Source organism: Triturus cristatus, chromosome 5_1 (genome assembly GCF_964204655.1).
Source record: "Triturus cristatus chromosome 5_1, aTriCri1.1, whole genome shotgun sequence".
Taxonomy (NCBI): domain Eukaryota; kingdom Metazoa; phylum Chordata; class Amphibia; order Caudata; family Salamandridae; genus Triturus; species Triturus cristatus.
Genome location: NC_140587.1, coordinates 717,530,750 through 717,557,596, shown reverse-complemented (window position 1 = coordinate 717,557,596; position 26,847 = coordinate 717,530,750). Strand labels below are relative to the sequence as shown.

At 47.0% G+C, this 26,847-nt stretch overlaps 1 protein-coding gene across 1 annotated transcript in view; it reads left to right on the top strand.

Annotated features, from left to right (window-relative positions):
• LOC146831408 (desmoglein-2-like) overlaps positions 1-26,847 on the top strand; it is a 410,122-nt gene that overhangs the window by 335,840 nt on the left and 47,435 nt on the right. Inside the window, exon 13 of the mRNA XM_085605709.1 lies at positions 5,962-6,089. Coding sequence (XP_085461835.1) covers positions 5,962-6,089 — 128 coding nt within the window. The remainder of the gene's footprint in view (positions 1-5,961; positions 6,090-26,847) is intronic.

Genomic DNA, 26,847 nt, shown 5'->3' with positions numbered 1-26,847 from the left:
GAGATAGAGGAGCACCCACAACTAGAACAGTACGCGGAATTTAGTGTTACGCTCGGCTGACCATGTTTCATTTTCAGTCACCAGCGGTGCATTTGTATAATCCACTTTGTTGGCTCAGCCTGCCCACACCTGATGGGGAAAAATCCTTATATAGTTGTGGGTTGGTCTCTATCTATCTCTATTATTTATATGTGAAAGAAACACGTTAGTTAGATTCCTCACCTTAGAATATCCCCAGGCGTCAGACTGGATCGGGAAGATTTTTGTAGCAATACCCCTTGCGCGTCGCTAGGCGTCGTCTGCGGCTCCGCGTCCGTCGTTGGCGTCGTGCGCCGGAATGACGTCGTCGGAGTACAGACGCCGCCCTCGCGCGCTGACATCAGTTCTTCTTTTTTCCGCGCCAGTAAGCGCCGATCCGGGAGAGCTACCCCTTTAGTAATTTTTTGACTAACTTTTTTGACTCTTTCTGGTCACTTTCTCGACTCTGGTGCCGGTAGGATGCCTGGTTTCAAGGCCTGCGACGACTGTCACCGACTGATGTCGGTGACCGATCGCGGAGTCGTGCTCCGATTGTATGGCCCTGACCTCGAAAGCTCAGCGGGAGCGGTCCCGTAAGCTTCTCGAGCTTCGCCACTCGGCTCGTCGCCACTCTCGATCCCGGTCTAGGAGGAGGTCCAAGGATCGGTCGCGGAGCCGCACTCGACATTGTCGCTCGTCTGGCTCGAAGTCTTCGGGTAAGTCGAAGCACTCCAAGAAGTCCAAGAGGCGATACCGCTCTTCGGACTCCCCTCGCCGGTCGCGCGACTAGGCCGAGGGTCAGGGTGGTTCCACCCCCGCGGCTCCGCCGGAGCTGCAGGCGCCGCGCACGTCCCCATACCCGCCGGTCCCTGGGACTGACGCGACGCCCGAGGAGGTCAGTGCCTTCCTCTCGGCCTTGAGGAGCCTGGCCCCGCCGTCGACGCGCGCCTTTGGGCCCCGCGGACTCGACTGGGCGACGTTGCGCGCCGGCGGCTCCAGCCCCAGCGCCGCAGGTCCCCGAGGGGCCCAGGCCGTGGCCCCCGTCGATGCCGATCGACCTCGTCACGCCTCCTCCGCCGGTGTCGACACCGGTGCCACCTCCGACGCAGACTCCGGTCGACGTCTATCTCCGGTTCAGCCCCTGTCCGGTCCCGACGCCGGTGCGGTGCCGCCCGACGCCGCGCCGCCCGACGCCGCTAGAGACACAATTTGTCTATCGACCGGCTCCGATCATTCCTCCTGTATACCAGGAATCGGATGACGGGGGCGACTGGGAGGGTCTGAGGACCCTATGGCCCTTCAGGGCCAACTTTCACAGGACTGGGCAGATGAACTGGGGGAGGCCAGTGGTTTGGATACCTCACCGGACACTGGATTCATCTCTCCTCCGACTGTGGCTTCGGAGGAGGGTGCAGCTTTTTCTGTGGTGCTGCGCAAGGCGGCTGCGGCCCTTGGGCTTGAGCTCCCTGCCGTGGCTGTGAGGACTAACATCCTCACTGAGGTGCTTCAGTCTGCCGCATGCTCCACTGAGCCTCTGCTGCAATTCAATGAGGCCCTCACTGACGTTCTGCAGGGCACCTGGTCCAAGCCCTCCACAGTCCCTCCTGTGGATAGGAACGTTACCAGGCGCCACCGCCCTGCTCCGGGCGACCCCAGTTTTCTGTCCCAACACCCCACCCCCGAGAGTCTGGTTATCCAGGCCTCTACCTCCCAATCCTCCTTCCCGTCCGCTCCTCCGGACCGGGATTCCAAGAGACTGGAACAGTTCGGTAAAAAGCTGTTCTCCTCGCTCAGTTTGGGCCTGCGGTCTTTGAACACCGCCTGTGTCTTGGACTGTTATTCCCACTCTCTGTGGGATACGGTGGAGGACATGCTGCCACTGTGCCCGGAGGAGGCCCGGGCACGGCTTTCCTCGGCTCTGGCCGATGGGAGAGATGCAGCGCGCCATGCCATCCGATGTGGACTCGACACTACGGACTCGCTGGGTAGGGCGATTTCTACCACGGTGGCGCTTCGACGTCACGCCTGGCTGCGGTCCACGTCCTCTTCAGGGGATGTCCAGAGCACTCTCATGGACATGCCTTTTGATGGCGCTCGCCTTTTTGGTGAGAAAGTGGACAGTGCGCTGGCTCTCTTCAAGGACTCCCCGGCTACGGCCAAGTCCTTGGGCCTCTCGGCCCCGCGGCCATAAACTTCCGCTTTTCGCTCCTTTCGTGGCCAAGGAAGGGGCACCTCCTCACGTCCGCCTAGCCACCGGCCGCAGAACCAGCCTGCACGCGGTCGTGGACGTGGTTTCCACCGAGGCGGTACTGGAGGACAACGCGGTCAGTCCACATCCACACCGGCAGCATCCGCCTCAAAGCCTTCCTAGTCTGAGCTTTCAGGCCCATTCCTTGCCAGTGGGAGGCTGGGTTCGCCATCACCTGCTCCACTGGCGTACCATTACTTCGGACAGGTGGGTGCTGCAAATCGTCCGCAGGGGCTACTCCCTCCCCTTCGAGACGACCCCTCCAGCACCACCGTATCTCGGAGGATCATTTGAATCTTCTGCGAGAGGAAGTTTCGGCCCTCTTGGCCAAAGAGGCCGTCGAGCGCGTTCCGAGTCCGGAAGTAGGTCGTGGTTGTTATTCCCACTACTTTCTGGTTCCCAAGAAAGGCAAGGGGGGCCTGCGCCCTATCTTGGACCTCCGGAACGTCAATGCCTTCCTCCGGAAGGAACGGTTCAAAATGTTGACTTTGGCTCAGGTTCTAGCTGCCCTAGACCCTGGAGACTGGATGGTAGCGTTGGACTTGCAGGACGCATATTTCCACATCCCCGTCCTGCTGGCCCACCGGCGTTACCTGCGGTTCACGGTGGGTCCGGAGCACTTTCAGTTCACCGTGCTCCCCTTCGGCCCTACCAGTGCCCCTCAGGTGTTCACGAAAGTGATGGCGGTGGTCGCAGCTCATCTGCGCAGATCAGGGGTTCCAGTCTTCCCCTATCTCGACGACTGGTTGTTGAAGGTGGGCTCGCCCCAGACAGTCGTCTCCCACCTCCAGACTACGGCGGATCTCCTGCATTTTCTGGGGTTTTCCATCAATGTGCCGAAGTCACACCTGAGCCCCTCTCAGAAACTCCTCGTCATCGGAGAGGTTCTTGATTCGGCGCAGTTCCGGGTTCATCCACCGGAACAGCGGGTCCGGGATATACAGGCCCTCATTCTCATCTTTCGGCCTCTATCATGGGTTTCGGTCAGGCTAGTGTTGCGGCTTCTGGGGCTGATGGCCTCCTGCATTCTACTAGTGCATCACGCCAGGCGGCGCATGCGGGCTCTGCAGTGGGACCTGAAGTTTCAGTGGGCCCAGCATCACGGCAACCTGTCCGACCATGTCTTGATCTCGGAGGGCACTGCACAGCAGTTGCAGTGGTGGCTCACGGACCGCGATTGGGTCACTGGCAAGAGCCTCTCCCTACCCCAACCGGAGCATGTCGTAGTGACGGATGCGTCCCTCCTGGGATGGGGTGGCCATATGGGAGAGGCGGAGATCAGAGGCCACTGGTCTCCGGCGGAGTCTCGCCTCCACATCAACTTGTTGGAGCTGAGAGCGATCCGACTTGCACTGAAAGCCTTCCTTCCCTCTGTCCGGGGAAGTGTTGTGCAGGTGTTCACGGACAACACCACCGCCATGTGGTATTGCAACAAACAAGGCGGGGTGGGGTCGTGGACCCTTTGTCAGGAGGCTCTGCGCCTCTGGACATGGCTGGAACACCAGGGCATCACCCTGGTGGTTCAACATCTGGCGGGCTCTCTGAACGCCAGAGCAGACGAACTCAGCCGCCGGTGCATGATGGATCACGAATGGCGTCTGAACTCCGAGGTGGCGCAAGGTCTCTTTCAGCAGTGGGGAGAGCCTTGGTTAGATCTATTCGCCACCGACGAGAACGCGCAATGACAGCAGTTCTGCGCGTTGGAATTTCCAAGGCGGCACTCGCTCGGCGACGCTTTTCGTCGCAAGTGGAGTTGCGGTCTGTTGTACGCCTTTCCGCCTATACCACTTCTGCCCAGAGTGCTGAAGAAGATCAGGCGCGACCGGGCCCGAGTCATCTTGGTGGCTCCGGATTGGGCACGAAGGTACTGGTATCCCGAGCTACTAAGTATGTTGACAGATCCTCCGATACGTCTGCCCCTTCGGGAGGATCTTCTGTCGCAGGGGATGGTCCTCCACCCGCACCTGTCCAGCCTCCACCTCCATGTGTGGAGATTGAGCAGCGGCAGTTGATGCCATTTGACTTGCCTCCTGAAGTCTGTGATATCATTCTGGCAGCCAGGCGTCCCTCCACAAAGACGGTATATGCCTACCGGTGGAACAAATTTGTGGCATGGTGCACAGCAAAGGCTGTGGATCCCCTTTCCGCCCCTCTTTCTGAGGTTCTCCTCTTTCTTCTTTCTTTGGCCCGGCAGGGCTCTGCCCTGGGCACCTTGAAAGGTTATCTTGCTGCCATCTCTGCCTTCTTACGGCTTCCTGATCAGCCCTCTCTTTTCAAGTCCCCTGTAGTGTCACGCTTTCTTAAAGGCATTACTCACACGTTCCCTCCTGTCCCTTTCGTAATGCCTCAGTGGGACTTGAATCTTGTCTTAACATTTCTGATGTGCGCTCCCTTTGAGCCTCTTCACAATTGTCCTCTTCGTCTTCTCACTCTTAAGACTGCTTTCCTGGTAGCCATCACCTCGGCTAGACGGGTGAGTGAGCTCCAGGCTCTATCGTCTAAGCCTCCTTTTCTATCTGTTCATCCGGACAAGGTTGTCCTTCGGCCTCGTCCTTCCTTTCTACCGAAAGGGGTGACCCCCTTTCATCTTGGGCAATCTGTCACCTTGCCCACCTTCTTTCCGCCTCCGCATCCTTCCAAAGAGGAAGAGCGGCTCCACCGTCTGGACCCAAAACGTGCGCGCTCCTTTTATTTGGACCGCACAAAAGAGTTCCGAGTGGATGACCAGCTTTTCGTTGGCTACGTGGGTGCAAAGAAGGGAAAAGCTTTGCACAAACGGACCATCTCCCGGTGGCTCGTTTTGTGTATAAAAATCTGTTATTCCTTGGCAAAAAAGGACCCTCCTGTTGGGCTGCGAGCCCATTCTACTCGGGCCACGGCGGCTACTACTGCTTTGGGACGGGGAGTCCCTTTGCAGGACATCTGTCAGGCGGCAACGTGGGCTTCGCTGCACACGTTTGCCAGGCATTATTGCCTAGACAGCCAAGTCCGGAGGGATGGCTTCTTTGGCCGTTCTGTCCTCCAGGACTTTCCGGTGTGATCTTGGTTCGCAGACCCACCACCGGGGTTGGTATTGCTTGGGTATCTATTCTAAGGTGAGGAATCTAACTAACGTGTTTCTTTCAGATGAACAAGTTACTTACCTTCGGTAACGATGTATCTGTAAGAAACATTAGTTAGATTCCTCACCGACCCACCCATCCTCCCCGTTCTGCGAACTGACATCTAGGGTTAAGGCTATCCCTTTCTGGGCCCTAGATTTTTTGGCACCAGTGTCGGTCTCTTGCATGGCTCTGCGTTCCTGGCGCGGAAAGCTATGTACAAGAACTGACGTCAGCGCGCGAGGGCGGCGTCTAAGTACTCCGACGTCATTCCGGCGCACGACGCCAACGACTGACGCGGAGCCGCAGAAGACGCCTAGCGACGCGCAAGGGGTATTGCTACAAAAATCTTCCGGATCCAGTCTGACTCCTGGGGATATTCTAAGGTGAGGAATCTTACTAACTAATGTTTCTTACAGATACATAGTTACCGAAGGTAAGTAACTTGTTCGTTAACGCTAGTGTAAGGGTACGGCTCTTGCTATGGACCTGCACAGATCTTTTTCCTTGCCAAAACCTTACCCAATATTATTGCAAATGCCACAAAAATATTGCATACATTCTAACATACTATATTTTACTTTCGTTTCACAGTTTTGCCCCTTTTATTGCTTGTGTGTTACTGTGGAGCTGGAGCTGGAGGAAAAGGCTTTACAGCAATACCTGATGGACCTGTGGAAATGTTGCGTTCCTGGAATAATGAGGGGCAACCTGAAGACATGGTAAGCAATTTTTTTAAACTTTGCAATTTATAAATTTGAATTTAAGTTGCTTGTTGTGAACTCCAAACATGAGCACATATACATGTTACCCAGGAAAATCACATTTGCTTATATTTTTTTCCTGTGTAAAGCACAGTTTGCAAACTACAAGACTATGATCATTTTTATTACTATACCTTTTGTTAACACTTTGGTATGCATAGTCTAGAAGCCCTACAGTTTCAGGCATTTCCAGTTTAGTGGTGTGCAAAAAGTGCACAATTTACTTTTGAATAATTATGCCCTGAAAACCTAAGAACCAGAGTTCAGACCTCATCGGGTGAGCGTCCGCATGCTCAGAGGTCGAAAATAAAGCCCCCGGTCAGTAAGAGCCATCTGTGGTGGGAAGCTTCAAAGGCCTTTCCACCTTTGAAACTCTACCCCAGCCTCTCCTGATAGGAGTAGGTCCCCCCTCTTGTGCTCACCCCTTTTGGCGGGAAGACAGGTGGGAAATCCAAATTACAGTACTAGGTGTGCCCTCCTCTGCCAACTCAACCCCTCAGGTGTTGGAGGCAAGATGAAGCACATTATTCAGCGCCCACCATCTTGAAGATGGTGGGACTTCTACTATCAGGGCTTGTGCTATGTCACAGGAGGTGGGCATAATAGAGGGTGTATGAAAAAATAAGGGTACCCCTGAAAAAATTCCTAAATCAGGGTGCTTTTAACAATTGCAAGCAAAACAACTTGGGAACAATGATTAAAATAAAGTGGACCTAAAGAGCAAACAAAGAAATGTGTACATGTACTGATAGGTACAAAAATATAATTTTCCCTATTTTATAACATTATGTATTTTATATAGAAAGATTACATATCATATTCACATATCTTCATGTATCCAAAACCAATCAAGAAGAGAAAAAATAACGCATATGATTAGCAAATATTTAAACACATGATTGCATAAACTTTGTCAAAAAGCCACACATGGGCAATAATTCTAAACATGCAGAGCATTTAGATTCTGACTTCCATCTCTGTTAGATTTATAGAAAGCAATATATTTGTGTAGGCATGGCTCTGCAAGTGTTGAATCCTACGTGCGTTACCAAAACTTGGCTGCAGGAAGACGATGCAGCAATAATCAATCTTGCCTTTCCATCGGAATATTCTATCTTTACCCTCAATCGCCCTACTAGAGGGGGGGGTATCGCACTCGCAGTGAAATCTAATTTTTCCTGCATTTGGAATGCCTTGCATATTGCTGGTTGCGAGAGTGCATCTTTTAAGATTGGGATTAGCCCCCAGTATTCGATCTCGGGGTTGGTGGTCTATCGCCCCCCCAGGTAATGATGTCGCATTTAGGGAGGCTTTCCCTGACGCCGTCAGTGCTCTGGCAATTGGGTGCGCTAATTTCTCTATACTGGGAGATCTGAATCTCCATGTTGATAACCAGAGGACCTTTCTCGCGGATCTTGAGGCCCTTCAATTGTCTCAGAGTCTCCCAACCAACCCACTCAGGAGGGCATATATTGGACCCTTTTTTCACAAATTTAACGGAAGCCTCAATTTTCTCCGTGTCGCCCCTCGGATGGACGGATCATTTTCTAGTGGATATTCGGGTTTTATTACCTGATATTATTCCAACTCCTTTAGCCCGATCTATCCCTAGAAGACATTGGAGTAAGCTTAGGTTAGAGGATCTTCATCTTGCTCTGACTGCTGACCCGCTTGAACTTTCGAGTGATGTTGAATTGGGCTATGATCAGTTCTGTAATTGGATTACCAGGGCGCTGGACTTTTTTATTCCCATACTGACTAGTAAGATCAGTCCTAGAAAGTCTAACCCCTGGTATGACAGTGCGCTACGTGCACTGAAAGGGAATTGCAGGCGTGCCGAGAGAGAATGGCGAAGATCTTACGATACGGCGAAGAAAGCCCTGTACTTGGCCTCTATTAAGATCTACCACCGTGCCATTTGTAGGGCTCGCGCGGCGTTCTACTCTCTGGAATTTCGTAATAGCCCCAATCCATCCAAGACTATTTTTAAAGCTCTTAAGGATCTGCTGTCTAAGCGCTCCACTTCTCCAGTTATGGCCTCTACCTCGCACTGTGAAGCCCTAGCATCTTTTTTTCTGGAAAATGTGCAGGACATCTACCGTGCCTTTCCTGGTACTGGGCCCTCTCAGAAGACCGCGGTGGTTGCTCCTGCCTGTCCCATGCTAGCATCTCTTCCGCAACTTTTACCCGAGGCTTTTGATATTCTGGCTCAGAAGGTCAAATCTGGTTCGCCTTTGGATCGTCTGTCCTGCCCTGTTTAGGAACCAGTCTTTTGTGGGTCGCTCTACAGTTTGTTCCTTGATTAATACTTCATTGGCTATGGGCACGGTCCCAACCAAATGGAAGCGTGCTGTGGTTTCTCCTATTTTGAAGAAGCCAAACTTGGACACTTTAAGACCGGAGAACTATCGGCCCACTTCCTTGCTCCCATGGCCGGCCAAGCTGATGGAAGCCCATGTTAATCAGGCACTTACTGACCATCTTACTCAAGCTAACATTCTGGACGTGACCCAGAACGGGTTCCGAGCTGGGCATAGCACGGAGACTGCCCTTCTCGCCATGGTTGAACATCTCCGGTCGGTGCTGGATCAGGGACAGACGGCGGCGCTAGTGTTGCTAGATCTGAGCGCCGCCTTCGATACGGTCTCGCACCGTATCCTTCTGCACCGCCTGGAAGAGATTGGCGTTACGGGGCTAGCCCTTCAGTGGTTCCGTTCCTTTCTCGATGACCGGTCCTTCTGCGTTGCTACACCTCCCTATCAGTCCAAATTCCATCCTCTGGACTTGGGAGTACCGCAAGGTTCCTCACTGAGTCCCACCTTATTCAATCTCTATGTGAGACCGCTGGCTGATGTCGTCAAGCAATGGGGCATGTACATGGTCTCATATGCTGACGACACTCAGCTGGCGGTTACCATCAGTGGGGATGCCGATGTGGATGCCCCCAGGTTCCAGAATGGGCTAAGGGAGGTGGCTAGCTGGATGACTGCCAACTGTCTCCAGCTTAACGCAAAGAAGACCGAGGTCATGATCGTCGGAAAGGGTAGGGATCTCTGGGGTGACAGATGGTGGCCGCCGGAACTTGGTGTGGCTCCAACTCCGGTTATGGAGTTGAGAAATCTGGGAGTGTGGCTGGATTCTACTCTCAGCTTTGTGGGGAAAACCGCGGCGTGCTGCTTTGGAGTCCTTCGGGGCTTAAGGCCTGTCCTTAAGTTTTTCGATCCCTCTACCAGACAGATGGTAGTTCAGGCAACAGTTTTATCTCGCCTGGACTATGCCAGTTCGCTCCTGTTAGGGAGCAATCAGGCAGAAATTGTTCGGCTTCAACGCGTTCAAAATGACGCTGCCAGAGCAATTGTCGGCTTGCCTAGGTCTTGCTCGGCCTCTAGCACTCTTCGAGCATTGTTTTGGCTGCCGATCAAGTCGCAAATTCATTTTAAAGTTTTATGTTTGGCTTTTAAAATCTTGAAAGGATCCGCTCCCCAGATTCTTTCGAATCTTATGTCCGGCTATGTACCAACCCGTTCATTAAGATCTTCGGAGCAAGTGCTTGCAGTAGTCCCGAGGTTCAGGCTTTGCCGAGCTGGTGGGCGCTCTTTTCGGACGAAGGCTGCAGCGTTATGGAATTCGCTCCCGCTTCAGCTCCGTACAATTGAAGACCTTTTGTCTTTCCGGAAATCCTTAAAAACTTTCTTGTTTTAATCTGTTCCCTTTACTCGTGGTCTTGTGTTGGTTGTGTTGTATCTTGTCACGCGCCAGGACGCCCCTTAGCTGGGGCAGCTGTGCACGTAATAAATGCTATTAACATAACATCATAACATAACATAACTTCCATCTCTGTTAGATTTATAGAAAGCAATATATTTGTGTAGGCATGGCTCTGCAAGTGTTGAATCCTACGTGCGTTTCGGCTTGAAGCCTTCATCAGGACGCCATTTATATATATTTCATGTAACCTAAACAGAATATATGTAAACAAAAATGAATGTCAATGTTGCAAGTATGTCCTATTTAAATAAATATTCCTCTAATCTAGGAGGGGTTTAGCTAAATAGCTCATTATTGTATATAGCAATCCATACAGAATTTGAAAGAACATTAGTCCATCATTTACATGGATACTAAAAAGAATGATGTCATTTATACATCTTTACTACTAAGTACCTTATAACCCTCAACCCGTGTGTGATTCCATAGAAACTGAAAAAGTGAAAGATGGAAAATAAGTGGTTGGTCGCCACATCTCTGGATTTACAGATGCCATGAAACATGTGAGGTGTACCTTTTGGAACAGGTTCAGAGCTTGGCACTTCTGAACGCGGAAGGTGTTAACAGGGTAGTGGTTTATCAGGTATACTACCTAAATAATAAGAAAATAAAAAATAAATTGGGGCAGACTGGTAGAAATTGGGAGAAGTACTGGATATTATCCCTGGAATAACGTATATATTACCTTGGATGAATATCGAAATCAGAAAGAAGATTTATTAATTGAATATATCGGTGGATGTGGTGTCATCCCCAATAGTGTGGTCTGATCTAGATAGTTGTAATCCCTGTAGAAACAGAACAATGTATTAATACACTAAAAATGCCGAGGAAGCATTTTATTGATTGCACAAAAGTACCGATGCAATGATCCAATACTAGAATATAAAAATCATGTGCCTTAGATTCATGTTGCAATAAAGGTACGGGTCCATGTATAGACAGAAATGGACTAAAAAAAATCCTTTATCTCGCTTATGTCTGAATGGATAATAAGATTACCATAAAAGAGAACTTATTAACCTATGTATCTAAACTGTAGGATGTAGAGGGAACAGAGTAATGAAACCAATCCAAAGGAGGATAAAATGTACCTCGAGTTTAGTCTAACACCAAGTTCCCCACTGATTTCTGAATATGAAAAAAGTATGATGTTGTAATGTCGCGGTGAACTAGAAGGGAAGAGATAAAATGGACCACCATCGCCTATAGTTTTGTCGACAAAAGTCCGATCAAGAATTCTTAAACATATGAATCAACCGCTTACCCACTAGTGTGGTGGTAGGCACCGGATATAGTAAATTACTCCAAAGTGGGTATGTAATCATCTATTGATGACGGAGGGCAATGGTCTGCAACGAATAAAAACCAGGGAAAATTTAGATATAAAAAGCTGCTGTGCCCATATGATAGAAGGTAGTCACTTATGTGGAGCATATATAGCCAGCCATAAAACTTACTTGTAGCGACAAGATGTGAGCCGTCACGAGGAGGGGAACCGAGAAGGGGAGAGACGAAAATTTGTCTGGGTGTAATATCACTTGTTCGGACCAGCGGTGAAAACACAAACTCGGTTCTATTTATGCTGAGTGATGGAAACAGATATCGTGCCTGGTGTACCGGAAGCAATCCGTGTAATTCGGAAGTAAAGACTATTGGGATTTAGGAAGATAATCTACTCTCTTGCGAAAGGGGAATCAAAGTGGTGGCCATCTTGGAATGGTAATCTTGTAGATATATGTACCGATCCGGAGATATTAAATAGTACTGGAGATGGAACTTTGGGTAAAATAAATGGAGGGTGCGTTGGGACGCCAGAAAAAAATATATTGTCCATTAAAAAAGGGTGTTTCCAAGGATTATCCATGTTTGGGTGTGATGTGTCTGATGTGATTAAGACACTAATGAGAGTGTCAAACAGAACTCAGTTCTGTATTAAGGTTAGAAATCTGACATGGCACAGAACCTGGAATTGCGCAATATAAAAGATCCAGGTATATGTGTAGTGACCAAAAAATATGCCGATAATGCTGTGTAAATTATGTGAGAGTAACAAACTTGGTTGACATCCTCTATCATATACATGAATAGCCCCAGATCTAAAATATTGTGATAGCTACTCTGGAAGGGTTAATCTAAAAGTTAATAGCAGTTATGTTTTAGTACCTGATCCCATGGAATTTCACTATTCATCCCATTTTGATAGGTATTTAGTGAAGAAATCCAATATACCTCTCTGCATTTACGTGTGTGTATGCTAGAAGTATCAATGTTAGTGCGGATTTTCTCCAAAATCAGCCATCTTATTTCGTGCTCATTGTGTTGTGCTTCCATGTAGTGTCGCACTAAAGGGGCTTGACTTTTCTGTGTGCGAATAGCTGACCTATGTTCAGTAAGTCGTGTGGCCATGGTGCGTGCGGTTTCACCTACGTAACCTTTTTCACATGGGCACAGGAGTAGATAGATGATATTGGATGTTTTGCAATTAGTTAAAGTTTTAAGCTTTAGATTAACTTTATTAAAGGTAAATGTGGATGTTTCTATTGCAAATTGGCAAGCTACACAAGACATGCACTTAAAAGTACCTATGGGTTTAGTCTGGCCAATCAGTGATGTTTGAGTCGTCTGCCTTGTAATTGTCATCCGAGAGCGAACAATTAGATCTTTTAGATTCTTGTTTTTCCTGTACGCATACAGGGTTTTAGGTATCTCATTCTCTTTTTTGGACGTTAAGAATGTGCCAGTTTGAGTTTCATATGACGAATCTTTTCGTTCATGGTGGAATGTCTGGTAACGAAAACCATCCTGGAATATATACGTTTATGCTGCGGTGTTAACAGATGTTGCCGTCAAAGAATCTTGCTCGTTTGTATGAGCCCCGCACTAGTCATTTTGGATAGCCACCGGCTAGAAACTTTGTTCTCATGTGTTCAGCTTGGGCATCAAAATCGTGCACACTGGTACAGTCCAAATGGAATGCTGGTATTTTGTGTGTGGGGATGATAGCTATCGAAATGGAGCAAGGTATTACGTGCCGTGGGTTTAACATAGAGATCCACCTCTAGGTGATCTTCTCTACTTTGGATGAGAATATCCAAAAACTCCACTTTTTGATTACTTGTATTAGCTGTGCAACGTATATTTTCATCACGTAGGTTAAGCCAGGACACAAAATTTATGATACCTGTACTGGCATCAAGCCAGATGAAGAAAACATCATCTATATATCTGGACCATAAATATATGGACTCGCTTTAAGGGGCAATTTCATTATAGATGTACCGTTTTTCATAGAGGGCCATAAAAATATTCGCCACTGTGCGGGGGAACAAGACGCCCCCATACTGACGCCTTTGGTATGTTTATAGAGTGTGCCATTGAACTCGAATGTGTTTTCTGTGAGGACTAGGCGAAGACAGTCTAGAACAAAAGTTCTAGGACAGTCTATGTCAAAAGTGTTCATGAACCAAAGGCGTCAGTATGGGGGCGTCTTGTTCCCCGCATAGTGGCGAATATTTTTATGGCCCTCTATGAAAAACGGTACATCTGGTATAATTTACCCAATCATGGAAGACATTGCAGCAGTTGTATACAAAAAAGAAACTGTGAGTCAAAAGAGGTTGAGTGACCGTAACAAAACCACTAAGTAAGTACTGATCAGAATTTAATTGCTGTTTATGAAGTGCCAACTATATCAACAGGTATGTGTATGTGTATATAAATATATGAAAAAGATTCCCATCACCCACAACAAGTGGCTCGCTTCATCATTTGGGAACCTGGGAACTTCACCAGAGAACCGTCTTCTACCAGATGGACGTAGATATCGGTTCAGTAATGTGTCCCAAATGTATCTATTGATATGCTAGTTAGATCGAAGGAACCATCAAAAAACTAAATGAGGGTTGATGTGTGCAGTGCTAGTGTTAAAGAAATGTGAAAATTAAAATTGGTTAACCAGGCACGAAGATATTTTTAATGAAGTGCTACCTGGGTACCAAAATAAAACAAGACAGTGCTGTAACAGTTTGAAAGGATAACTGTGTTGGAAAAAACTGGTCAACATGTTTCAGCTCTTGGATACATTGTATCCTAGCTTTCGTCAGGACCAGAACGCTACTGCAATTAGTAATGTTGTGACTAAGATACATAGAATATATATTTTATATACAACCTGGACCTTGTTTTTCGGTACAGGAAAGTACCTACAAAAGAAACAGCATTAATTGAAAGCAGACTAACAAAGTGCTTAAATGGGGAAAATCGGTCAACAACTGCAAAACATTCTATATAAGGTTTTTGCAAAGGTACCATCGAGTGTACAAAAACAACCATATAGACATAATCACAAATTAGAAAAAACGATGATTAGGTTGTCACTCACCCGAATTAATCTGGGTATGTGCCTCACCCCGCCTGGCAACTGCTCAGGTTAGGAGGCACCGCTCTGGGGAATAATATGAATGTAGAACAAATCATTATAAGGTTATATTAGTTGAAATGTTCAAACATCATATAGCGCTGGGTATGGCAACCAAACGGTTAAAAGCACGGAAATCCAAATGTCAAAAAACATGCCAAACAACATTGTAAGCGTTTTACTTTCAAAGAGAGAGTAACATGGATACAAGCCGGTGATTTTTGCTGGTATTTAACATTGTTGTCACTATTGCGAAAGTTTTAGAAAAATTAATAATAAGTGTGCTCGATTCGCAATCACGTTGAAACGATTGAAGTGCACATTTTTAGTCAAATCCTACACTGAGGTAGCTGGGCTATACTCAACGTGAATCGTGTGACAGTAAGACCCACCTTGACCCAGTTATACTCAGAAAGTCGTGGAATTAGGATTTAGAAATTGAAACCAAAGCAGTATGTAGAGAATAGTCTTACCTCTCCGTCGGTACCTCTCGCAGTATCTGAGCGAGAAGGGGAGGTGTGCGCTTAAGGTAGCGAAACCTATTTAAGGATACCAGAAACGTCGTATCCGTTCGGCGCATAATCCAAAACAGGAGAAAACGCCGACTGATGACGTAATCACGCTGTAGCGTGACGTACAAGTGATTCTGGGAAATGTAGTCTAACCCAGATTTGCGCGTATACTGAACCCAACTTTATTGGGATCGAAAGGATGTTGACAGGCCCCACACAACGTAACCAAGTAAATGAAAAGAACTAGTGAAATAGCATTCACGATCTATTTTTCTTATGGAATGTAATCTACAATCCATTCCGATATAGAATATACAATCGGATATTAACGGCTAGGTGATAGCATAACAATACTCGAAACTCAGATCAGGAAGAGCAGTATAATGAATGACCGTTCTACTGTTTATCGAGGACAACACTAGGCTAATATAGCCTATGTTTGTAACTCAGAGTGAAGTCCACGGTATCTGGTCATTCAGTCCCACCCCATCACTATGCAATTTATAAACCCACTTCTGCTCTTTTGTGAAAAGGAATTTATTAATGTCTGTGACGTGGGAAGGGATGAATGGTTGTTCTAGAATAAGCCATTTCAAGTCTTCTGGCTTATGGTTAAAAGCCAAGAAATGAGTGGTAAGTCTTGTGGCTTGTTTCTTCCGCCTGATAGTGCTTTTGTGCTCACTGATACGGACCTTGATCTTGCGGGTCGTCATACCTATGTATCTTAGTGAGCACGGACAGGTGATAAGGTAAATTACCTTTTCTGAGTTGCAGTTGGTGTGTCGCCGTAAAATCCAAGGTTTTTCCAACCCTAAGTCAACTGACTTAGTTGGCTGGGTTTGAGGACAGGCAGAGCATGTGCCACATGGGTAGTGGCCTTGGACTGGTGGTAAATCCCATAATGTGGAAGTAGTTCCTTTTTCTTTCATCCTGGGTCTGGTATGCACAAGATTGTCACGCAAACTCATTCCTCTTTTAAATGAGAAAAGTGGTAATGGGATACTCTCCTTTGCTACATTCAAGATGCGCCAGTGTTTCCTTATTGATTTTTGGACACTATTGGATAGTGTACTGAAGGTGGTGACGCATGTCATTCTCGTTAAGGGTTCCTTAGCTACCGGCGGTTCTAGCAGGGCGTCTCTATTGTTGTTACATGCCCTTTTTCGCGCTTTTCTCACCAGATGTGCTGGGTATTTCCTTACTTGAAGTTGCTTAGAGAGTGACTGTGCATGGACCTGAAAACTGTCCAACATGGAGCAGTTCCTGCGAATACGCAGGAACTGTCCCACTGGAAGATTGTGTCGGAGAGACTGAGGGTGATGACTCTGGAAGCTCAGAAGAGAATTTTTTGTCTGAGGCTTCTTATACAGTTCACTTCCCAATACCCCTGCAGTAGGGTAGATCATGATGTCCAGAAACGGAAGTTTGTTTCTGTCATATGTGACTGTAAATTTGAGGAAATTGTTTTGAGCGTTAAGCCACGCATGAAAATCCAACAGAGTGGCAACTGGACCATGCCAAATCACCAAGATATCATCTATATATCTCTTCCAGCACGCAATCTGCGCACGGAAGGGATTTTGATCCATTAAAACACAATTTTGTTCAAAAATATGAACGTAAAGATTGGCCAGACTGGGAGCAAAAATGCTCCCCATAGATGTTCCGGAGATTTGGAGGTATATAGTCTCTTCAAATTGGAAAAAAATTTCCATCATCGCCAGTCTGGCACATTCCATAATAAATTGTGTCGGTGTCGTGGTGTTTCGGTCACTGTTATCTAAGAGACCTCTGATGGCTTCAAGTGTCTCTTCTTGAGGAATACAGGTGTAAAGTGATTCCACGTCGAAACTTACCAAAAGGTCAGTCTCGATATTGAAAGCAGTTTCTGGCAAAAGACGCAAGACATCTTTGGTATCTTGGAGATAAGTTGGCATATCTCTCACCATGGGCCGCAGGAAAAAATCAACGAAGGTTGACAATGGTTCTAAAAGAGAACCAATCCCTGATATAATAGGGCGACCAGGTGGCGGTCTAGTAGGCTTATGTATCTTTGGGAGTACATAGAAGTATGGCATGACTGGAAATTTAGTCACCAGGAAATCCGATTCCTGTGAACTAATCCAGCCAGATTCCTTCGCTTCATTGACAAGGTCATGAATTTCCATAGTCAGACGTGGGGTGGGGTCTTCAGAAAGAAGACGGTATGATTTAGTGTCGCTCAGTTGTCTTAGACATTCATCTCGATAGGAGGAGGTGTCCATAATGACGATGGCTCCGCCTTTGTCGGCGGGCTTTATGGTAATCAACTCGTCATTCTGGAGTTCTTTCAGAGCTAATTTCTGTGCTCTCGATAGATTCTGAAATATTCTATCACTCTTAAAATCGAGTGAATCAATGTCGTGTATTACAGCTTGTTCAAAAACTCTCACCTGATCTGGTGTAAGGTGAGCAGGTGGATTGAAAGTCGATGGAGGTTTCAAGCCGGTGTCTGAGCGAATAGTGGCATCAAGTTCGTTAGAAGCCACAGAGTCCTTGTCTTTGAAGAAAAAATGGAGGCGTATTTTTCTGAAAAATCTTTCAAGTTCATGCCTCAACTGAAAGGGCTCGCCTACATTTGTTGGCACGAATCCCAAACCTTTGTTCAAAACACTCAACTCAACTGTAGTGAGTGTTTTTTGACTTAAGTTGACCACTAGGTCGTCATGTCCATATTCTGGCCCGCTGATGGTGCCCCCCTCTTGTTGCGTGTGTTCTGTGGGTTTGAGTCTGTTTGCCAGTGTACCTGTGGTACACTGGCAAACAGACACACCAACTGCACCAACTGCACCAAACGACACACCAACTGCAACTCAGAAAAGGTAATTTACCTTATCACCTGTCCGTGCTCACTAAGATACATAGGTATGACGACCCGCAAGATCAAGGTCCGTATCAGTGAGCACAAAAGCACTATCAGGCGGAAGAAACAAGCCACAAGACTTACCACTCATTTCTTGGCTTTTAACCATAAGCCAGAAGACTTGAAATGGCTTATTCTAGAACAACCATTCATCCCTTCCCACGTCACAGACATTAATAAATTCCTTTTCACAAAAGAGCAGAAGTGGGTTTATAAATTGCATAGTGATGGGGTGGGACTGAATGACCAGATACCGTGGACTTCACTCTGAGTTACAAACATAGGCTATATTAGCCTAGTGTTGTCCTCGATAAACAGTAGAACGGTCATTCATTATACTGCTCTTCCTGATCTGAGTTTCGAGTATTGTTATGCTATCACCTAGCCGTTAATATCCGATTGTATATTCTATATCGGAATGGATTGTAGATTACATTCCATAAGAAAAATAGATCGTGAATGCTATTTCACTAGTTCTTTTCATTTACTTGGTTACGTTGTGTGGGGCCTGTCAACATCCTTTCGATCCCAATAAAGTTGGGTTCAGTATACGCGCAAATCTGGGTTAGACTACATTTCCCAGAATCACTTGTACGTCACGCTACAGCGTGATTACGTCATCAGTCGGCGTTTTCTCCTGTTTTGGATTATGCGCCGAACGGATACGACGTTTCTGGTATCCTTAAATAGGTTTCGCTACCTTAAGCGCACACCTCCCCTTCTCGCTCAGATACTGCGAGCGGTACCGACGGAGAGGTAAGACTATTCTCTACATACTGCTTTGGTTTCAATTTCTAAATCCTAATTCCACGACTTTCTGAGTATAACTGGGTCAAGGTGGGTCTTACTGTCACACGATTCACGTTGAGTATAGCCCAGCTACCTCAGTGTAGGATTTGACTAAAAATGTGCACTTCAATCGTTTCAACGTGATTGCGAATCGAGCACACTTATTATTAATTTTTCTAAAACTTTCGCAATAGTGACAACAATGTTAAATACCAGCAAAAATCACCGGCTTGTATCCATGTTACTCTCTCTTTGAAAGTAAAACGCTTACAATGTTGTTTGGCATGTTTTTTGACATTTGGACTTCCGTGCTTTTAACCGTTTGGTTGCCATACCCAGCGCTATATGATGTTTGAACATTTCAACTAATATAACCTTATAATGATTTGTTCTACATTCATATTATTCCCCAGAGCGGTGCCTCCTAACCTGAGCAGTTGCCAGGCGGGGTGAGGCACATACCCAGATTAATTCGGGTGAGTGACAACCTAATCATCGTTTTTTCTAATTTGTGATTATGTCTATATGGTTGTTTTTGTACACTCGATGGTACCTTTGCAAAAACCTTATATAGAATGTTTTGCAGTTGTTGACCGATTTTCCCCATTTAAGCACTTTGTTAGTCTGCTTTCAATTAATGCTGTTTCTTTTGTAGGAACTTTCCTGTACCGAAAAACAAGGTCCAGGTTGTATATAAAATATATATTCTATGTATCTTAGTCACAACATTACTAATTGCAGTAGCGTTCTGGTCCTGACGAAAGCTAGGATACAATGTATCCAAGAGCTGAAACATGTTGACCAGTTTTTTCCAACACAGTTATCCTTTCAAACTGTTACAGCACTGTCTTGTTTTATTTTGGTACCCAGGTAGCACTTCATTAAAAATATCTTCGTGCCTGGTTAACCAATTTTAATTTTCACATTTCTTTAACACTAGCACTGCACACATCAACCCTCATTTAGTTTTTTGATGGTTCCTTCGATCTAACTAGCATATCAATAGATACATTTGGGACACATTACTGAACCGATATCTACGTCCATCTGGTAGAAGACGGTTCTCTGGTGAAGTTCCCAGGTTCCCAAATGATGAAGCGAGCCACTTGTTGTGGGTGATGGGAATCTTTTTCATATATTTATATACACATACACATACCTGTTGATATAGTTGGCACTTCATAAACAGCAATTAAATTCTGATCAGTACTTACTTAGTGGTTTTGTTACGGTCACTCAACCTCTTTTGACTCACAGTTTCTTTTTTGTATACATTTGTTGATTTGGGGATTACAAACTGTTTGAGTCGGTAAACCTATCCCTTAGACCCCTACTCCTTGTGAGATAATTTTTTATAGTATAGTAGACATTGCAGCAGTGCCACAACCTAAAGCTGCTCTTGTGTCTGAAGACCAGGCGTCTCACTTTGCCTACTATCTTCAGGTAGCTTACCGAAGTGATAGAACTCATTTTGGTACCACAGACACCACACCACTTATATATGCCATCCAAATCAGTGCAAAATGCTTGAATAAAAGTTAAGCTGTTGAAGAAGCTGCCTTGTAAGGAGGACTGAAGGAGGTTAAACACCATCTCAGAGGAAGTGTTTTTATAATCTGCTTAAACAATAATGATGAAAGCAGTCTGAAATTAATTAATTGTTTTTTGGTTTGGACTTGTTGTATCACCTTAGGCTGTTTATTTATTTTTTACTTCCTATGTTCGTGGTCTTCTGAATGCTCTTTTTCTTTGGTGGTTTCGAAGGTTTCTGAGGCCTTAGACATTGAGATACATTGATGGAGGCACATTTGGATGATGTCAATCTTCAGCACTAGTACTACTTCTGGGCTGAGTCTATCTGTTCCATTTGAGAAAACCCCTATTCTGCTCTTGTTGCAATTGGAAATATATAGAGAAAGAAACTAACTTTACACCCAGGCTTACATGAAGCTCACCAACACCAAGAAGCTTGGTGGAAAAGGATCACTCAGCAAAGGCTAAGGACATTGTCTTTCAAAATCTGCTGGTAGGAAACCAGGATGGCGATATTTATCATTGACTGCATCCAGTATCTTAGTCTTGTTCAAGAGTTACCATACATAAAATGTTGTGGTGCTAGTTGCACAGAGTTTTTACAACTATATGCAGTCTACCTTTTATCAAATGTTTTTTTAACTTTAGCATTGACTTGTTAATATATTGGTGCTTTGGATGCAGTTGGTAGGTTTTTGAGGTATCCCCTCATTTTGAGATGCAACCCAAGAATGTTTGGGGGATAAGCAAGTATTATGACATATGCTCTGTGGGATAAAGTAGAATCATAGTCTGATTATTGGGCCTTTTAGATCCTACCCAAGCTCTTTCTCACCAGTACATGATGTTCAAATACATGATCCAAAGCAGACATTGTCACCTCTTTCCCACCACCACACAAGTTTTTTTGCCCATCTGTATTTCCTTGCAGATGAGGTTCTTATAGTGTAGCAAATAAGGTTCTTGCAGTGCAGCTCGTTGTGATAGAAATTCTCTGACATCCCTAGAGAACCATTCAAACCAGCTTAGCATCTGAGGTACTATTTCCCTAATGCCCAACTCCCTGAGAGGGATTGGGTCACTTTGAAAGATCTTTCTATTGGCATTATTAAGTCTGCTTCAGAACAGAGATTACAGTTAACTGCAAGCTATTTGCTTTTTTGCTACCCAGGAGGAAGCAGATTTTAATAGACAACACTATAGCTGTACACTTCCTAAACAAGAAGGAAAGTCGCTTGTTGAAGTGGCTTCACCACCCGGGATGACTAATACCCCCCCAAATCCATTTTACCACCCAAGCTCCTCTGCTGCCCGGCACTGTTCCGCGCAGCTGGGATCAGGAGGAGTCTGTTGGTGTAGCTGGGGTCCCCTGGCGCAATGATAGACGACTCGAGGCTGGGTGCGACATAGGCATAGGCAGCAAGGAAAATGATTACCTCAGAGAATGAAGCTGCTGTAGGCAAGATGGACCTGACGCAGAGGGCCCAACGCTTGGGGTAGGCCCCCAAGAGCGTATGACCATGGCGCTCCAGCTAACACTTGGGGCCAGTGAAAGGGAGGAAACTGCCCCCACTCCTCCTGAAGAGGCAGGAACCCATAGAAGGGTGGCACTGCCACGGAGCAGATGAGAAGCAGCTTACCGGACTCTGCTGGTCTGGTTGGCAAGGGATTAGACCCACCTCCCACCCTCTTCCCTGAGAAGACCGCACCTGAGAAGGAGTGGATCTGCTGTGGGCGGAACACAAACAGAGGCCGCTCCAGAACAGCAGGACCTTAGACGGAAGCCAGCCCATCTGGCACTATAGTCCGAGGGGAGCCGTGTGCAGCGAGCCCCTTAACAATCAATAGGGGAGGCACAGTGGTATCGGCTAGCAGACTTAGGGGGGCACCTAGCATGGGGATGAGAGAGAACCTGAGGGAGGGGGTTATTGCTGATGCAATAAGGCGAAATGAACATCCTGTTGACTAGATCCCCGATTCATCCACTAATGATATCACAGGCTTGGGCTGACAAAGGCTTAGAGGGCCCACTCAGCTAGTGGTGGGATCACCGAGAGGCCGGGAATAAGACTCCATGTGCAGGAGTGACCTTGGCAGTGACTATCATCACTGCTGTGAGTGTGGCTGAATAGCACATTGGCACGCACGATGACAGAGCACCTGGACCTCCCAGTAAAAACAAAACTGAATAAATACGCCCTCCTCAAGGAAACAGGAGGGGGGAGTGCCAGTGGGAAGACAAGAACATCCGAAAGGAATGCCCCAAGATGGCAAGTCTTTGACCCTCTAAGACATTATTTATGCAATAAAAGGGGTCCACGGGTCCTTTGAGACAAAGATAAACTCTGTCAACACAGAGGTCACACTGGTCAGGGCGTACCTCTGCAACATGGGAGAGAAGGTAAAGGAGGCAGAAAACTCAGTTGTAGCCTTTAAGGAGGAAACCGAGACCCTGAGAAAGCAAGTGAACGATCTAAGAGCTAACACAGAGGTAATGGGAGCGAGACTGGAGTACTTTAAGGGCTGATCTAGGAGAAATAACATCTGGGTGGTTGTAGTCCCAGAGAGAGCAGAGGGCCCAAGTGCAGAAATCTTTTTGGAAGACCTAATTGTAGGAAGCTGGCTCTGTATATACTATACCAAAGTGAGGTATAGTGTGCACAGAGTCCAGTGGCACCCCAAAGGTAGGCAGAGGTAAAGTTAGATAGCACCTTACTCTCTATTTGTGGTAGTGTGGTCGTGCAGTGAGGCTTTATCAGAGCACAGTGATTATCATTTGTCGTACACACTCAATTGACAAATGAATTCACACACTCAAAGACTGAACTTCAGAACAATTGTTATTGTATAACTATTATTTTAGTTATTTTATTTTCTAGAGCCAAGCAAGCCTGGTTCAGGTAAGCAATAAATACTTTACAGTAGTAATGCAGTTTAGTTTGAATTGCAATTGTAAATGTACTTTGGTTTGATTACAGTAAGGCTAGTGATAATGCAATGCTTTTCAGAATAATGTACATATACTATGTATGGGATTTCTAGTAAAATTACAGGTAAGTTACTTTCGAGATTACTTTTCTTACACAGTGTAGTATACCTGGATACTATACTGGGACATTTCCTATGAACAGGTAAGTAAAATCGTTTTTGTTAGTACAATTTTAAAGAATTTCTTTAGGTTTTCAAACCCAGCACAAGAACTTTTCCAAGACTTTTCCAAGAAAAACAGTCAATGTTATTCTATGGAGGAAAATAGTGTTATCAATTTTAGGGTAAGTATTCTGTAGTGGGAGTTGAGGTTCTGGGGGTAGACTTAGGGGTCCCCCAGTGTCAGGGATGCACTCTTGTTACACTCTCAGCGGCACTAAGGCGGCCGGCTGCAGAGTGCTGAGGCCCAATGTCATCCAAAGGGCGTTAGGGGGCCTCCGGTTGGTGTCATCTGACGAGCAGGCCACTTGGTTGTGGGAGCAAAACTCCTGGACTTTAGCTCAGGGCAAATGGGGAAACAAATTAGCACCAAAGGTGCACCTTCAGCGGCACTAGGGCAGCCGAGTGAAGGGTGCTGTTTCGACGTCGGGCGCCCTGTTGTTTGCAATGGGGAACCTCCGGTTTGCAAAGGCCCTGCAGGCTCGGGGATGAAGGTCTTCTGGGTGCGACCACCACTTCGAGAGGTATGTTGGGGGTTGGTTAGGCACCGTCTGTTGGGCCACCCAAGGCCGTGGGGCGTCAGTGCAGGGGTGGCTTTTAGGGTCGGATTTTACCAGCTTCTAGTCACGGTTGGGGGGACCCTCCGGGTTTAGGCTGCAGGCATTGGCTGGAGGCTTGAGGCAGGTCAGAGATCGCTATATGTCGAGTCAGGATCTGCGGGGAGACCTCGTGGTGTTTGCCCGCTCGGGCCATAGACGGCAGGTGCAGAGTGGGATGATTCTCAGTTTCCGGTCCGGGGCACAGGTTGTTGATGAACAAATCCAGTGTTCACGGGAGGCACAGTCTTTGTGGTTGAAGGCAGGCAGGTCCTCTGGGGTTTTCGAGGTTGCTGGCTGCAGGACACACCGGGATTTCGCAGGAGCAGGTTCGAGGTGGAGACAGGCCAGTAGGGCTGGGGCCAAGTCAGTGGGCGTCTTCCTCTTGTTAGCTTAGACACGGCTGTTCAGTCCTTTTCCTTCTTTTCTTGTTGCATGTTCTTGTCTGAGGAAGCAAGGTTCAGGGGTGCCCCTAAATACTAGATTTAGGAGCATTACAGATAGGTAAAATAGTTGTGACCAATCGGTCCCTTCCCTGGGGTGGGTACACCCCCTATTATGCCACCCTCCAGTGGGAGGGGGGCATATGCCTTTCCCTGGTTGGTTGTGTCCCCCCATCTGCAAGATGGCAGGAACTGAGAGTTGTGCTTCACCTCGCCTCCCCCATCCTGAGGGGTGGAGTTGGCAGAGATAGGCACACCTCTCTTCCTCACTTGTATTTCCCGTCGGTTCTCCCGCCCAAAGTGGGGGTCAGAACCAGTGGAGACCAGTTGCTGAAACCAGCAAGTGGTCTGGGGAAGCTCACAAAGGCAGCAAGCTTTTGAAGCTTCCCCATCGTGGACCCTGCCCATCCTGGGGAAGGAGGCTTAGCACCTTGTCCCAGGATGTGCATTGTTTCAGGCACCTGAGAGCAGCAGGCTCTCGACCCAGGGGTCTAGAAACATGTCTGGTGGTGCCAGCTGAAAGCAGCCACTCAGCCAGGACACTAGTGGTAGGTTAGTTTTCAGGGAGCATCTCTAAGATGCCCTCTGTGTGCATTGTTCATTAAATCCCACACTGGCATCAGTGTGGGTTTAATGTGCTGTGAAGTTTGATACCAAACTTACCAGTTTTCAGTGTAGCCATTATGGTGCTGTGGAGTTCGTAATGACAAACTCTCAGTACCATATACTCTTAAGGGCAGCACTACACTTACAGTGTCCAAGAATGGACTCAGACACTGTAGGGGTACAGGGCTCATGCACCTGTACCCCCACAACTGGTATAGTGCACCCAGCTAGTGGGGTGACTGATCTATGCCAGGGCAAAGGGTTGGAGGCATGGCACACAGGTATGTGTGCCATGTCGACTCTTCACTTTGTTCTACACCAAGACGCGCAGCCTGCAAAGGCAGTGTGTGTGTCAAGGTACAGGGCCTCTAAGGGTGGCACAATAAGTGCTGCAGCCCTTAGAGGTCTTCCCTGGTCACAGTGCCCTGGGTACCTATGGTACCATTTTCCAGGGGCTGACCTGTGGCCAGAAATGCCAATTGGGTATAGGCGTCAATGAAGTTTTAGGGAAATAAAACCTGGTTAGCATGAGCCCAGGGCACACTCAGTCAACGTACGTCAGCAATTCAGCAAATAGTGGGGGCAACCATGCAGGAAGAGGGCACTTTCTCACACTAATTCTAAACACACTCAAGCCACAGAGTCTGTCCAAATTCTTCTCCATTGAACGCGTGCACAGGGTTCAGAGCCCCAATCCAATGCCGGGCACAATGCCATGCACCATCATTGCCTTCATCTTTAATCACAGAGACCATGATGTGATCCTCCACGCTGCAGACAGCTTCTTCCCAGACTTTACTCTTAGGGTCCCACGGCTCCGCTTTAGTGAAGTGAAGAGGACATTGAGAAGACGCGATCTTAAATATTCAATGATGTTCCTAGCCAAGTTGAGAGTGGTGGCGGAAGGGTTAACTTGGTACTTTGGATCCCTGGAAGAGGCTTGGAATTAGCTTAATGGTTGGAGGCCGGCAGTGGGTGGCGAGGACTCCGAATCGCTCTCGCCAACAGTGAACAGACCGAGAATGCCCAGAATGGAACGTAACGGCAGACTAGGAGGAATAATTCCAACGAACACTGCAGAAGATTGCCTCACAGGATGCCGTACCAGGAGAGTCCCAGGGAGACTGGTTTGATGACACAGGCTTATGCCAGAGGCCACCGGCATGGCCCTGAGCTGAAGCCAGGCAATAGGCGTACTCAAGAACTGAGCAGAAATACAATACTTGGCAAATGAATGACTTGGCGGTGTATCGTTCAATGGATGGACAACTGAATACAGTAAGACAGAGGGGGAGTTTGCAGTGTGGGAGGGGAGCGTCCAGTTGCGACCACTTTTAGATTCTTATTGTGGTGACAGGCGCTCTGCAATGTTGGGGTGTGGGGGGCGCGCAATTCAAAGTCCGCCATGCAGGTACACTGTGGGGGTCGTGCATATGGAATGCTTCATTTAGAGTTGGTTGTTATTGTGGTTTCTTGTTGGTCTGAATGCACTATCAATCCATATTAGAGGGCATGGCCATCTCTACAGACCCCTGTCTAGGCCCCAATATTAGAAATGAAACTACGTGGCCCTTCGAAGGCTCGGTTCCGAGGTATGATACAGACAAAATGGCAGGCTAGGCGTCCATGAAGATAATTTCCTGGAATGTAAATGGACTCTGAGATAAAATTGAGAGGGGGATAGTGATCCAATATCTTAAATGCCAAGCAGTTTATATGGTTCTTCTACAAGAGAAGCACATGATGGACAGCACTTACTGGGTTCTTGACAGGTGGGGCTTTAAGATTGTAGCCCATGCAGACTATGTCTGGCTCGAAGGGGTGTGGGGATTGTAGTGAAGGTAGCGATTTAGATGCATACATTGCTAGGTTAGCATAAGCGCGTTAGCTTTTAGAAAGCCATCATGCCACTTTTGCTGCTTTTGCACACGACACTGCTGAGACATGTTATTATTTGAGAACTGCTTGCTTGCGTTTTCTTCACATGAGAACTGTCTGTT